General features: G+C 37.8%; 1 protein-coding gene across 1 annotated transcript; it reads right to left on the minus strand.

Moving 5' to 3' along the window:
- Positions 1–1,592: 1,592 nt before the first annotated feature.
- Positions 1,593–4,402, minus strand: LOC128367642 (endothelin receptor type B-like). Its single transcript, XM_053328255.1, has 7 exons — positions 3,986–4,402; positions 3,717–3,829; positions 3,354–3,558; positions 2,894–3,034; positions 2,656–2,789; positions 2,455–2,563; positions 1,593–1,763 (listed from the first exon to the last, which is right to left on the minus strand). Exons 1-7 carry the CDS (start codon positions 4,400–4,402, stop codon positions 1,593–1,595), a joined length of 1,290 nt encoding a protein of 429 aa, XP_053184230.1.
- Between the last annotated feature and the right edge of the window lie 11,070 nt (positions 4,403–15,472).

Genomic DNA, 15,472 nt, shown 5'->3' on the forward strand with positions numbered 1-15,472 from the left:
TCACAAACAAACACATTTTGAGTGAATTTCTCAAATGTGCCTTCACAGTACAACTTACAAAGAAGATGACATTTCAATGGTTTATTAGTTATGACTAATTATCCAACTTACAATAAATGCTGAAAGAGTTAAATTGACTTTTATTTCTTAATCTGTTGTAACAACAAAACTAAAGCTGATTCTAACTATCCTTTGGTCAAAATAGTGTTTTGTGTTATGTTGTGGAAAGAAACTAGGCACATAACATGTTGTGAAGTGGGACCAGCATTTCTTTGTGTTGTCTAATGGATGTGCCAAGAGCTATTAGATCAACAAACACAGTGTACAATGACAAAAAGTCATGCTCTAAAGCGAATTTGCCATTTTTATTCATGCAGTGCCATATCAAATGAAAAGGTAGCTGATTCCTTGATTTAAAAAGTTACAAAAGTGTGGGGCAATTTACTATGGTTTGAATATAGTATTTTCTATGCATAAGAGTTTATACCATAGGTGCTTGAATAATAGAAACTCGTATTAGATGAAAGTCTGATTTATGTGCTTTAATGGAAGGTTTTTATTAGCTGTAGAAAATGTCATGAATGTCTGTCCTTATTACACTTTTGTTCCATATAAGCATCATAAATATACACACAGCAATTTATTAAACAAACAATCTTTACAGTTGAGACTTGTGCTCTTTTCTGACACAAGATAAACTTTTAATAGGCATCCCAGCGCACGGCATCAAGACAGTTTTGCCGACTGAGACAGCATTAGCTGGAAGAACAGCGCTCTATTTGTGCTTGCCTTGTCCTGTGACAGGAAGACCTATCAGGTGCTCATCTCTCTCCCCCTCCCATCCCTCTCTCCTTCTGACCTCATTCTGTCATCTTCGTTTTCCTTCTTCCCCACTCTCAGGTCTTTTATAAAGTGTCTCCATGCATTACACATTTAACAATGCATTAAAAATAGGCCACCATCAATCAGTCATTCAGCAACGGAGACAGAATCTACTTGTGGCACCAATTTGATATGTTTCTCAAGGTTCAAGAAGGAAAAAGGAACGCCGTAAACTCTTCAGCTGCTCTGTGTGGAAAACTTAACAGAGATGAAAACACACATTTATATGCTAATAATACACTATAGCCCATAAAACCACCATCATAATATTGAACTCCCATTTTCTTGATTTCCTGTGGCACAGTGTCTTTCCAGAATCCAGAAACAGAATCAAAATAATATGCAGGCGGGTAAGCTGTGACAAGATCCCTGTTGATGGGTGCCAGGTTAACATTGTGCCCAAAACAGTGATTTGAAGACTGTGATGCATGATACAGGATAGGTAGGTAAAATCTGATGTAATGGTTGAGAGTGAGTCAAGCCCCAGGGGCAAATAGTCTGAACAGTCTGACTCCTGGTTGCTCATGCCAAAGCAGATGTTCAACTGACGACAGCAGTACAAAAGACAGCACAGCATGTTATTCACAAGGTATTTTACATTATTAGGAGCTACAGAGAGAGAGCGACTTTGGAAAATGCTTTGATAGCTACATATAATACAGAAATATAGAGCACTCACAATGTATTTTCCCAGTTTCTCGCGAGTTTAGTTAACACAGTAACTTGTTCTCATGTTCAGATAGTGGAGTGGTAGTCTGCTTGTGAGCTTTGATGTTGCTGCTCTGCTCTGAGGCGTGATCTTGCATTCTGGACTTCAAAACAGACTGCGCCTCATCATGGGTAACAGCTTGATGAGGTAGACACCAACTGCACAGGCATGCCTGAAGGACCACACAAACAAAGACGTTTGGTTAGAGGACAAAAAAAATGTTCAATCCATTTCACGTGGAGAAAAATTTCACTCTTGAAGGTTTATGTAGTTGAGGAGTAATAATGGTGTAATTTCAGTGGAATGTAGCCTTGTCTATGTTTTATGTCTTAGTGACCTACAGGACAAGCTGTACCTCTTCAATACAGAATAGTTAATTAAAATAAGGGAAATAGTATGTAGAAAGACATCTCCTTTTAATTGAAGAAGGAATGCCAGGGCTATCTGGATTTTATAAAAAAAAAATATATCCATTGTGAAAAAGAAAATTATTAAACAGAAAAAATGAAAATAGGTTCTTTATTTTCTGTTGTGTGCAAATACCTTTTGATAGGCAAAAGAAGTCAAAGCATGTTAAGACATGAGCAAGCAATGAAGTAAAGGCTTTTACATTTTTCCCCCCTGAAAATTGCCTTGAAGCCCTCTTTCTCATAAGATTGCGAAGTGTCTCTGATGATGTTTTTCCAGACCATTTTCACTTATTATACCCTCGGGTACTTGCTCACTCCAGTCTACAGTCCATTTAGTAGACATGACTCCATATGTTGATGATGACACTGACACATATGATAGAATGTGTCTAGAAATGAATAGTAGCGCACGTAGGAACAGCTGTGGAAAGACAATCAGACAGCTAGTCTTACCTTGAAACACCTCTTAAATCTTTTGCTGACTATGTACAATGCAATAGGGTTGATGCATGAGTTGAGTGATGCCATATTGATGCCAAAATAGTCCAGGACAAGAAAGACACTAAAAATGGAGGGGAAACCATTAAGTATGTCAGGCAAAAGAACACACATCTGGCAATATATAGAAAAAAGTACTGGATTCTTAAAGCTCACCTCAGCAGCTGACACCTATTGGGATCTTCCTCATTATATATGGTTGATTTCAATATTCTGCTGAGGTATAGAGGCAACCAACAGAGCGCAAAAACAATCACCAGGCAGAAGACAGTTTTTGCAACTTCTCGCCTCTAAAAAAAAAAAAACATATTAGAGATGATGCAAAACATCTATGTTATTTGGAAATACGATTCTGATATGCTATTCACAAATTGTATAAGAGTAGAGGGTTAACCTGTTTGGTGTAGTCACTTAATGTATTCTCAGTGTTCCTCAGCATTTTCCTGGTCATCAGTGTGTAGAAGACGGCAGTCCAAACCAGTGGCATGCAAAAGTAGAAGCCAAAGAGCCACCAGTCCTTTAAGGATTTATAAAACTGTTGATGAAACATGACAGAAGCCCACAGTCAGTCAGTGCTGCAGATGACTTGATGTTCAGTGGTTCCTATCTTACAGCATTCAATGCATAAAACAACATTTGAGATGAATAGACATCATTCACAAGATGACATTGTATAAGAAAGTGTTGGGGCATCTGTTGGATGAGATAAGGACAACTGAAATTAGAGCTATTCCTGTATGTGTTACATTTCCAGCAGTTTATAACATTATACTGGATTTAAAAAAAGGCAGTTACAATGTCAAACACGTTGATCTATTTACTGTTGTTTTGTTATTGTACTGAATAGGAAATACCTGCATAAACTGCGTGGTTTGCATAGGATGGAGGAGACATACTCTCAGATGCTTGTCTTTATAGTCCATTGTTATCATATCAAAGCCAACAACTTCAGGCACAGCCAGCATGACAGAAATAACCCATATCAAAGTTATTTCGATTGCTGTCCACATCGAAACGCCAATGCCTTTGATTCGTTTCCAGGACACTACAGCTCGGTACCTGCAGAATCAACAGGAAAATGTTATGGCTTGGAGGATGTTTGTCTTATGATACATTTTTGTAGTTAAAGAACATTTCAGGGGCTGCTTGATGAAATACTGTAGCCAGCAAACTATATTTTCTTGTATTGCACAGGACAGTGCTGCTTATCTCCTTACCTGTCAACACTCAGAGCACATAAACTCAGCACAGTAATTCCGACAGAGGTTTTCTGTATAAAGGGGACAAGCTTGCACAATACCAAACCGAATGGCCAATCTTCTGCCATGAGCTGCAAAGAAAACAGAAGGACATTTTCTGTAATAACACCCGCAATCGATTCAAGGTAAGATTGAAGTTTTGAAATGGACAGATAGAGCAGAGAAACAGGATAAGCTGCAGCATTGCTTTCTCATTGTAATTGCACAGCACCAAGTGAATAACTCACCCTGTATGTGTTGATTGGAATGTCTATTACAACATGGATTAGATCTCCAAGAGCAAGACTAGCAATGAGGATATTTGGTCCACTTCTCATGCTTTTGTTTATATATATGATTTTCAGTAAGGCTGAATTCCCCACTATTCCAACAACAAAAACAACAAAAGAGACCACAGTATTGACATATTTGAAAGTGGCTCTGATTCTAGCCGGCTCTAAGCACATAGGAGGGTTTGGTGTTTTTGGTTCTGCTATTTGAGGTGGATGAATTGAGCTGTTGGATTTCTGTTTTCCCCGTATTAAAAGACCGGGGGTTGCCGTTTCAGAGAGTTCAATTACAGAGTACGGCGCTGAATGCTGATCACTGGCCTCTCCGCAGATGAGAATATTTCCCAAACAAAGAACAAGAGCTGCAGTCCACATTGTTGATGATTTCTTCAAAGGCGCTAAAAATGTTTTTGCCAGCACAGGACTGAAAATGAGAATGAAAATAATTATCACAACATCTTAGCCTTGAGATTTACAGAAAAACATTTAGGTCAGGTAAAAGGTAATTGAATATACTGATCAAAAGGCAACAATAATAGGGTAACATTGACACAGTATGAAACACAGAATTATGTCAGCTTACCTTTAGATGTACACATGCAACCTCTGCCTGAAATGAGTATCTGTAATACCCACAAAATAGGCTTTATGTTTAACACAAAGGACTACTCTTTGCAGCTGTGCCTGATATAAATGTTACAATCCAGCAGAGGGAAATCAGGGTTTTATAGACTACAGTATTATTGTCAGCATTAGTCATCGATCCGTCAGTACTGACTGTAATTACTTCCCTTGATGCATCACCCTGAATGAAAGGATGGCATTGAGGTGTACTGTCTGTTATCACAGAGTGAGATCATTTTATGGGCTTCAGTATTATGTTGCTGTCTTTTCCCCCTCTGTCACTAAAAAGTTGTCAGTTTGTTGTCTGAAATAAAAAAAACACAAAATCTAAATGTATGAATGTAATGAAAAAAAGGAAACTGTCTTCTGAAACTGTCTGACATTTTGGATGTTCATGAGCCTGATGCAGAACTATCACACTGCCGGGCAACGGCACTTGAACAATAACAACAAAAAAAGATACAAATCCATCCGTGCAACATTCAGTAAGTGTCCTCCAGAGGATTTGCTTCATCTGACCTATCACGTTTTTAAAATGTGAGTGTCCATCCTACCAGAGAGATACTGTCTGTGCATCTCCTGAGAGTCCTAAACAAGGTGGGTTCTTCTTCCTTTCAACAGTTTATGACAATCTGCAGAGCCTGGAGGAGCATATGAGACACGTGAGGACCAAAAAGATCCCATTGTTAATATCATACCCGACAACTACTCAAGCTCTTTTTTGAACATTTAAATTTGTGTTCCGCTGGCTACAAAACTATGTGCTGGCATGCTTCCACAGCAGCCGATTAAGAAGTGATTTGGCTGAGTAGGATATGAAATGTCAAGCTAAACATTATTGAAACTGTTTTTTTCTTGTCCATATAGGCCATTGGAGAGGATCAAGCTTCAGTACATCACCTGTAATAAAATAAGCTGTAAGGAACACTTTTAACAATAATATTAGCCTGACTGAAAGATCTATAAACACAACACACAACCATAACATTCATAACATACTGACTATCATTGACATGCATTGTTACATTTTATTCTCCTATAGTAGTTATTACTATGTTTAAACCATATATTGATTTATGTCTGACACCCGTTGCTGACACTGGGTCCTTGGTCTCGGCTGTTCTGATGGTCAAACAAAGACATTTTGCTTGTCAAGTTGGTTAAATAACTTTTAAAAGTAATATAAAAGCTTGCTAGCAAAAAACTAAACATTGTCAGGAGTGTACAATAAGTTATATAACCAGTACTCCTTCAAGTAATTTAAATTTACTAAAGCAATTATTACTGTTGATGCGTAGGCAAAGTGAACAGAACGGTAGTCTCTTATTCAGTCTTCAACACTTGAGTTCCAACCCTGGGAGAAAAAATAATGTTAAGGGGGACATATTAAGTTTTTGTGATACTGGTATGATGTTGGATATCTGTTCCAAAACTTGGGGTTAATTTATATAGCAATGCCCCCTGCAATTCCTGCCCAGGCTTGTTTGCAATGTTTTTTTCCACCTTGCTGACAAACCATGGAGGTATTATAAAGCTCCATTAATAATAACAAATACAATTATATTAACTATGAAACCAATCACTGTGTGAAATAGACATATTATACTTCATCTTTTTTGTGTTAATTCAAATAATTCCATTTCAAAGATTTGTAGTCACTGTAGTTCACTGACTTGTTTTATAAGATAAGTGATTGTATCATCGTTTAAGCTGTTAACGTTCAGTTGAGTACAAAACTAGGCCTAGAGAGCACTGCTTAAGATTTATAGCTCAGCAGCTGTTGAAAACAATGTATCATATCCCAGAGTTTCTGTGGCTGTCTTTGTCTTTTAAGCTTTTAATGAGGAAGTAAAGTACTAGGAATCCCAGCTGAGCTATTGGTGCTTCCAGTCTCTAGTGAGAGCTGTACTGTTAAAAGCTACTGTTTAAGTCTGTAACAATGGGGATAGGATATAGTTAGTTCAGTTTGAAGACTCTATTAAATTTTGTTTATACTTTGACTAAACACCCCAACTATAAAATGAGTGTCTTATAGTGATTAACACAGGTAATTATCACCCAACTCTGCACACCACAACCTTAGCTTCTTGGCTTGTTAGCCACTTTTAGCTCAACTGGCAGCCTCACCAAACATCTACTCAAACATCTACTGGTTAAAGATCAAGATATTTCTTTTAAGTAGTCAATTGAGACAAAAAAGGAGTTACAAAGACAGTGAATATTAGTTTACATCTACCAGGTGACCACAAGAAGACAAATTATTAATTCATTAGTTACTCTCACTCTGTGTCTGTTCTTTGCTAACAAGTTAGACATAACAGCTATGATATGAGATATGTGTTTTCTAGCTTGCTGTGGAATTCTTCTTCCCCTGAAAGGACAAAATAATTAATTAATGCACACAAAGTTGTTGTGATAAAACATTGATTTAATCCTGTCTTTGTGTTTTTGTCCTGAACAATCGGGTCTCTCCAGAGTTCATGGAGGTGCGTGCGCTGGATGGGAGATTCATTACTTTGGTAAGCGCTCAGACCCAGACAGATTGGGAGTGGGTGGAGCAGAGCCTCTCTTTCAGCTGTCAAGGTAAGCTATGTTATCAGTTTGTCTACGGAAGGGTCACCTGTTCCTGCCCCCTCATGCTTGGCATGACTTAGACATCTGTCAAATTCCTAATTATTTCTCTCTCTTGTGCAGTTCAAAAGGAAATTGAAGATCCTCAGTTGTTGCAGGAAGAGGTGGTGAGCATTCTTCAGAGGTAGTCTGCTTGTGGCAAACTTGTGTTAGACATAGTCAAGTTGGATCAAAATGATTAATTTGTCTTAGATTGCTTTACATTAGGGACTGTAAAGCTCTCTGAGATAAAGTGGCATGGATCATTTTACAGGTTTTATTTATAGTTTATTCATATGAAGCTTACATGAAAAAGTAAATATCTGTGTTGTATTCCAAAAAGATTCCAGAGGATGAACATGATATACCTCATGTGGGTCTGCCACGTCTCATAGCATACAAGCCGGAACCAAAACAAACTCTTCAAGTTGAGAAGGTACCTTTGACTTAGTCCAGTATCTCTATATTGCCCATAGCGCCTGGAAATGACAGTGATGGCCTTTTTCATTTCCCCACAGTAATAGCAGTGTGTGGGCTATAATATCACAGGTGGAGAGGTGACTGTGAATCTGTTTTTGCTGCGCTGTAGGTTCCAGAGGTTGAATCTAAACAGGATGTGTATCTTGTTCAGTGTGACTATTGCCAGCAGCTCTGTCAGCCCTTCGTACACAGTGAACTGTTGGAAAGTGAAACTGACTTTGAGAGGGTGAGTATAGCTCACTTTTCTTCAACAACACATTGAAAATGAATAAACTAGAAATAACAAGTGTTCAAATAACCTTTCCATAATGACAGAATCATCTCTATTTATGGTAACACAGTGGTGAAAAAAATTATCACTGTGAGTAAAAAACTGAAATGTGCTAATGTTGAAATGTCATTTTATTAAGCTCCTTTGTTGTGAGCAAGCTAGACAAATGAGGAAGATTATTTTGGAAGAAAGGGGAAAATTGGCAGAGAAGGAGTCAAATAGAAAGATTGACGTGGATCCTCATGATCCTGTCCTGAGTGAGGAGGAGAGGAAAGCTGCTAAAGAGAAGGCAAGAGAGAAGTGAGTAATATGTATTCCCCTTCATTTCTACAAACAGCTTTTTCAAAATGTACCTGCATTTAGTTTTATATGTTGGTAGGGAGGCAGCTGACAAGATACAAATAAGTGATTGAACTGTATTGCTTATACTGTATATTGATACAGATTGTACTATATCGCATGCTATAAAAGGAGCTCAGTTTCTCTTATAATAGCAAGAACTATGAGGTGGCACCCACATTTTTGCCTCGTCATGCCCTTCAAGTATTGTCTTTGTGTTGTTTTCCCTCCCCACTTTCCCACTGCTGCATCCTCTAATGAAGGCTAAAACATTTACAAAGAAAAGAGAAAACAGAGAAAAACCAGAAAAAACCTACCAAGGACAACTTGAAGAAAGATTCAGGTAAGTGTGCAACCTGGGTGTCCTAGTCTAAACAAATTTGGACCAACAATAAAGATATTAAAGGTGCAGTGTGTAGAATTATTGACATCTATTGGAATGGATTTGGCAGGAATGGAATATAATATGCATAAATATGTTTTAGTTAGGATATAATCACCTGAAAATAAGAACCAAAATCTACATAGGGAGCAGGTCCTCTCCCATGGAGGACACTATGTTGCACCGCCATGTTTCTACCAGTAGCCCAGAATAGACAAAGCAAACAGTGGCTGTAGAGAGGACCTTTTGGATTTTTTTACAAGTTTCATGGTCAACATAAGTTCTCCTATATGCTTGGAAGGGGAGAGAGATGAGAAGATGCCATTAAATCTTACACACTGGACCTTTAAGCATGCAGCATTTCCTGCCTCTCATTGACAAAATATCAATAAAAGGATGTTTTCCTTTGTCTGCTCAGGCCAAATTGAGATCAAACATAAATTCGCCTTCAGGCTGTCAAAAGAGATTCCCGACACCAGTGATGAGGCTCACAGCCCTTCGCTCGATATCAAAAATACTACCAGCATGTTTACATTTCAAGAAGAGACAAACAGTGAACTAAAGGTGCGTTTATGCATTCATAATGGCTCTAAACCAGAATAAGAGTTTCATTAGTGTGTTTACCAAAAATGTAATGCATAACTTGACTATCTTGTGTCACAGCCAATGGAAGTAACTAAGAAGTTCTACGAAAATGGGACACGTTTTCTCACCTTATGTCCAGATAGAACGGGTAATGTGTTGTATCCTTTGAAGCAGTGCACAAAGAACAAGATCAAATACTTAATGAGAGGGTACACATTTGTTCCCTTTGATGAAAGGTTTGCACAGTGATGTGAGTTAATGATCCTTAATACACAAAGTTATCCTTCTGGGAAACTAGCCATTATAATATCCTCTGGCAAAGCTGCTGACTTCACTTACATAATCCTGGAGGACAAGGACACAGCACCTCGCATCAAAGGCATTTTCACAAATAAAGGCCACGCCACATGCTACCATCCCAATGGAAAGATATGGTACTTGTTACACCATGATAACTTATTAGTTCTAATAACTAAACCAACTGCTTAGTTAAATAGGAGATTAATGTAATTAGTGAATTAAAATTTAAATATAAATGCCATTATATGTCAAACCCTGATCCAAACAGTATCTTTTATGATAGCAACAAAACTGTTAGGATCCCTTTGGTTTCCAAAATGATGATGAAATAGCTTTTTGACCAGATAGAGATTTTTGATTAACCTGCTGGCTCTCAGGCTATAGGTCACAATGTGTGTATTACTAATCTCTGTGGTGTGTCCAAAGGGTGAATCTGACCCCTGTTGGAGGTCTGTGGTTCGATGAGACAGGAGCTTTGAGGAGGCGATGGAGTTGGCTGGATTTAGACTCCCATGTCCGTAAGCTTCCCTTCAAGCCTGTCACCTTTGCCCTTGGTCCACACATCAGCGTGCGCATACACTCGCAGGAATGCATGTACATCACCTTTGCACATCATCAACACAACATGCGCTTCAGTGTTGGGTCAAAGCTTAAGGTATAGTATGTATGTAATGTCAATGCATTATAAATTGTGCATACTGTAAGCATTTATTTTTAGTACATGAGATATATAGGAAAACCAGCCTGCATGTCCATTTGTATGCAGCAAATGACAGTTTATTAATGATATGCAAAGTATGCATGCAAAAATATAATGGAAAAAGAAAATGAGCATGCCATTTTTTCTTTTAATGCAGCTCATTTGTCCAGAGAGCCATGAAAAGAAGCTGGGGAAAGACAATGTGGAGAGATACATCCAAATGAAGACCTCAGAGATTCACGCTCTGCTTGGCCAGATGCAGACCTGCATGTCTCACCACTCTGCAGATCCCCACAACATTAAGCCACATTAGTTTCATTGCCTAGATCCAGCAGCCAAGCAGACAAATGGAAAAAGAGATGTCACCCAAAAAGATAAAGGACTAAGTAAACTAAGAGAAAAACAGAACTGGCAAAACTAATATAATTTATGGTGGTGTTGAGCTGACTTACTTGTATTGTTTTAAACAGCTTGAGTAGGTGGTGCTTACAGTTGATCCCAGTTACATTCAGGCTAAAGCTGAGCGTTATAGAAACATGTGTATGGAAGATTGGGTTAATTACTGTGGTGAGTCAAACAATTTTGTAAATACGATAAATTGTTCACACATAAAATCTTCTGCCAAGGTCAAATTTGAAGTTATGTGGTAGGACAATTAAAAAAATTTTAGCCAACATTTGGGTCACATTTGCAGAATTTTAAAAGATCATCAGGAACAAAAGAACCTTCCTGCCATACCAGTGGGATCTTTTAACATGAATCTGAAGCTAATTGAAACATTTTGGAAAATGGACTGTACTTATATCCCCCTTTTCTAGTCTTTTTGACCAATCACAGTGCTTTTACACTATATGTCACATTCACCCATTCATACACTGATGGCAGGGGCTACCATGCAGGGTGCTAATGTGCTCATCAGGAAAGAGATTAGCCATTCACACACCTTTGGCACAGCCAATGGGGGCAATTAGGGGTTAAATATCTTGTCCAAGGACACATCGATACGTGGACCGGAGGAGCTGGGAATAGAATGACCGCTCTACCTCCTGAGCCACAGCCGCCCTGTTTTCTCAAGGGAAAAGCAATAACTTGTCAAGTTGAGCAGCTGGGTATATTGCATGACGACTAAACAACATGAATTCCAGGTAAATACCTAGCCTTTCATAACAGCCAATTAATGCCATACTTAAAGTCACTGAACTGACTCAGTTAGGCCAGTTCACACATCAATATCTATCTAACATTTGAGAACATTAGCTAACATTAGCCACCAGTCTAAGTCTAATTTTAATCTTAAAAATAAAAATAACAAAATTGAAGGAGATCAAAATAATTGTTCCAAAAACTGACTAAAAAAGTCTGGCAGCAACAGAAAATAGACACTAAACGATAAATACCCACATTTTAAGGACCCTCTCACCCATTTATCATATTCCATTCCCATCCATCATTTACCTCCCAGAAACTTCATGTCTGTGTTATCACAATTAAAACACCACTTTACCTATTCCAACAAATTCAGGGCTATTTGACATTAAAATCAACAACTGACCAACACCAAACAGTTATAAATGCTCAGCTGCCATTAAAATACCTCTTCTGCACCTAGTTAACATAGGTGTTCATCCAGACGTGTGTGCCTTTATATCCTCATACCAAACCTAATACTGTCCTTGCATTGCAACACAGGTTTTTCACGGTTCCTCTGGGTCCACCAGTAAACATACTGTTTTTGCAGATTCTGAATTGCATGAGTTGGAGGCTGATCTATAGTTTTTGTATAGTAAAGCTTATCAATATATAGATTTAGCAGAGTTTGAAGTAGACTTCAATGGCTGTAATACTCCTCCAGTTTATTGCAATTTATTTTCTACTCCCCAGATTTTGCAGGAACAGGTTTAATCAAAAGTAATTACCCCACAGTCAGTTTCTTCAACAAGGTAGATGCCTGATAACATGTTTTCTATGTAAAGAGTTTGGAGCTATTTTGTCATCATTTAGGAGACAGCTGAGAAGAAGCAAACAGTGAGAGTGATAAAAAGAAAAGGGGCAAAAGTAAATTATATATATATATATATAAATACATACTGTTAATTGGTATTATTCCCAGATGACTATATCATTGAGTTGCTATGGCCACTGAATGTTAGTGCGTGTGTGATTTACAGTTAAGATTTTTATAGCAATTGCAGATGGTGAAAACAAGCCATAGAAATATGAATATTTTTTCTCTTTATTTTTCTCATTTTTTCTCAAAGTCAAGCTCTTTGCTTTACTTGCTTTACTTGAATGGGCATCATTAAGTTCACTTTTGCCTAAGCAGATAATACAAGGTTTGCAATTGAGGTATAATAATTTTAAGTCTTTTCAGAAAAAGACAACAAATGATATGCACATTACCACCTTGTACATGATAATGATAAAAGAAAAATTGAAAACTGTTTTTTTTTAAAAAGAATATTCGTAATAAGATGAAATGTGGTTTACCAGATTATTCAAGTTAACATCCAATGTAATGGTAATGGTAAGACTATAGAGAAAAAGAGACAGAGGCAGGTTGTTATCCTCAGTGCAGTTTTCATCCTTTTTCTCTCATTTTGTGTCTACCATGGAAACAGTTACATGGTTGCCATGGTACACATGCTGTTTTTATTTGGCCATTCTTAATCTGTTTCAAAATGTTTGCGTTTATTTTAGTTTCTGTGTTTTACAATAAGTCAAGAGTTTCATAGAAAGAAAGATGCAAACACTTGAGAAGGCAGAGAAATCAGTAGAAATGGATTTATCAGCAAATCCTGGACCTGAAAACATACAGAGGTTAGCAAACAATACCACAAACTGACTTCAGTCACACCATCTTGACAAAGAGATACTTATGCAGCTAATGGAGATCCAATTTAACTATTTCAGTTTTTTCATTTCACATGATCAAAAACGTTGTTCATATGTCCATATTTGGCCTTATTTCGATAACCATGTAAGAAATATTTTTCTTTCAGTTTTAACACAAATTTGAAAGTTAAATCAGAGCCTCAATGACACAGTTTCAAAAAAAAACATTGTTTCCCATGGGTGATAGTTTTTGAAGGGTAGGTATATTGGATTTCATTATATTGTACACTAGGATCTTGTTATTGCATCCACTCCCTGTATTTGTTTGGGCCTATTAAGCTCATAATGAAGAACTGGTTTCAGTGTAGGTTCACGTGAATATCTGACAATCCACGCATTTGATGGGCGAATCATCACCAGAATCAGCGATGGTACCCAAACTGACTGGAGCCACGAGGAAGAGGTACTGTATTCTGGCATGTCTGGCTCATCTCTCCCAACTGCAGCAAAGATGCCCTTGATACTGTAAAATCTTTGCTAGGACTGAGCTTGACTGTATAATTTTTATGTAATCAAATTACCATTTCAAATGCATGTTGGTGAGTGGCGAATAGATGAAATTACAACACATAAGGTCTTTATAGATAATCATCCTATGGCCAAATGAATACTTCATATATATTTTCATATAGTATCCTTGTCACTGTGCAAGTTTTATCTTATGAAAGACAGTATAATATGATATCCAGAGACACTGAGCTTTTTGTGGTTTTGATTTATTCATGAAGCACAAGCTAAAGACCTCAAAAAATGTATGAAATTATGAAGTGTCTGTTTTTTTGTCCTCAGAGCATTCCTAAAAACACGAAGCCTGAGTTGGAGATATCCCCAGATAATGAAGTGTTGGATTCACTCAGCATGGAAAGTCCCCAAGCCTGCCAAGGAGAAACAGAGGAGTTATTAACTAATCTGGACAAGGTATGGAGTGGGGGGAGGGACTTTTAAACTGCTCCTTTCCCTCTCTTCTAGCATAAATATGAATTAATTTATGAACCATGCAATTAGTCTGTGTTTGTCTCATATCAAAACTTGCCTGTCACTACTGCTGCTTGTTTTAAACTATGCCAGACTGTCAACATGGCTTTTGAAAACCTCATTAACTGGAATATTTGGATATACTGTATTTGTGACAGAGGGCCTTCTTGAGAGAAAAAAATATGATTAAAATAAAATCAATTATCTATTCCGACTATGTTTACAGATCCCAACCTCAAGTGGATCAAACTTATCAGAGGATATGCTGCAGTCTGTGTTGAACATTTGCTGTCAGTACTGCCGGAAGCTGAAGAAACCCCCTGTGACCAGTGATCAGATAGCCAACTGTGTTGACCCAAAAGAGGTGAGAGAGGGAACTCATATTAATCATTACAGTTAATAGTGGCATAGCATGCTTTTCTCCTTTAAATGATAATTTAATGACAAGTTATGAAAGACCAGAGGTACACAACAGATAAGAAACAAACTGAAGACAAATTACATTACAGATGGATTAGTAGACTTATAACTGATTAAATTATTTTGGCTAATGCTTTGCTGATGATTTTTAGATCACACGAATTGAGCTTGTGGGTCTGGAAGTAAAAGTGGGGTCCTTATTGGGTTTGCGCAAAACTGAAATGTGAGCAGTGTCATCTATGGTCAGTTTCTTGATGATGGAGAAAATTAAATTAGTTGCCAAAAGATGACACAGAGTATTTGTCTAAACTTTGTTGTTCAGGGTTGAGAAAAGTGTTGAGGTCTTCTGTGGTTATGGGGTAGACTGTAGCTAGCGCTATAAGGACAACTCACACGCGCTGCATTAATAGTCGCACACACACGAACGCGCAGTCACTCTCTAGCGCGCGCTCTGGCTTGCTGGCTCCAGATTCCGGGAGATTGGATCTCATTTGCGGGCGTCAAGGAACCGCTATCAATATGCGGGACAGTTGAGATGTCTGACTTTGTAGTAAAACACACGCAAAAACAGATTTTGCACGGGCACTGCACTATAGTCTCATATAAAATGGAAAACTTACAGTCAATCCAAAACATACACTTTCTATTCATTTATATGAATGAAAAAATAACTATACTGTTTTATGATAATTATATCATTGGATTTTATAGCATTTCTACATTCATGCTTGCCTTTTTTTTCTCTGTGTCAGTTTTTCTGCTGTGAAGATGCTTGGCAGTCATCAGACATTTGGCTGAAGGGTGGATGGGGTATCACTGAAGAAACCATGACTGATTGGGACCCAGCCATGCAGAAAGATCAAAGGT

Source organism: Scomber japonicus, chromosome 11 (genome assembly GCF_027409825.1).
Source record: "Scomber japonicus isolate fScoJap1 chromosome 11, fScoJap1.pri, whole genome shotgun sequence".
NCBI lineage: Eukaryota > Metazoa > Chordata > Actinopteri > Scombriformes > Scombridae > Scomber > Scomber japonicus.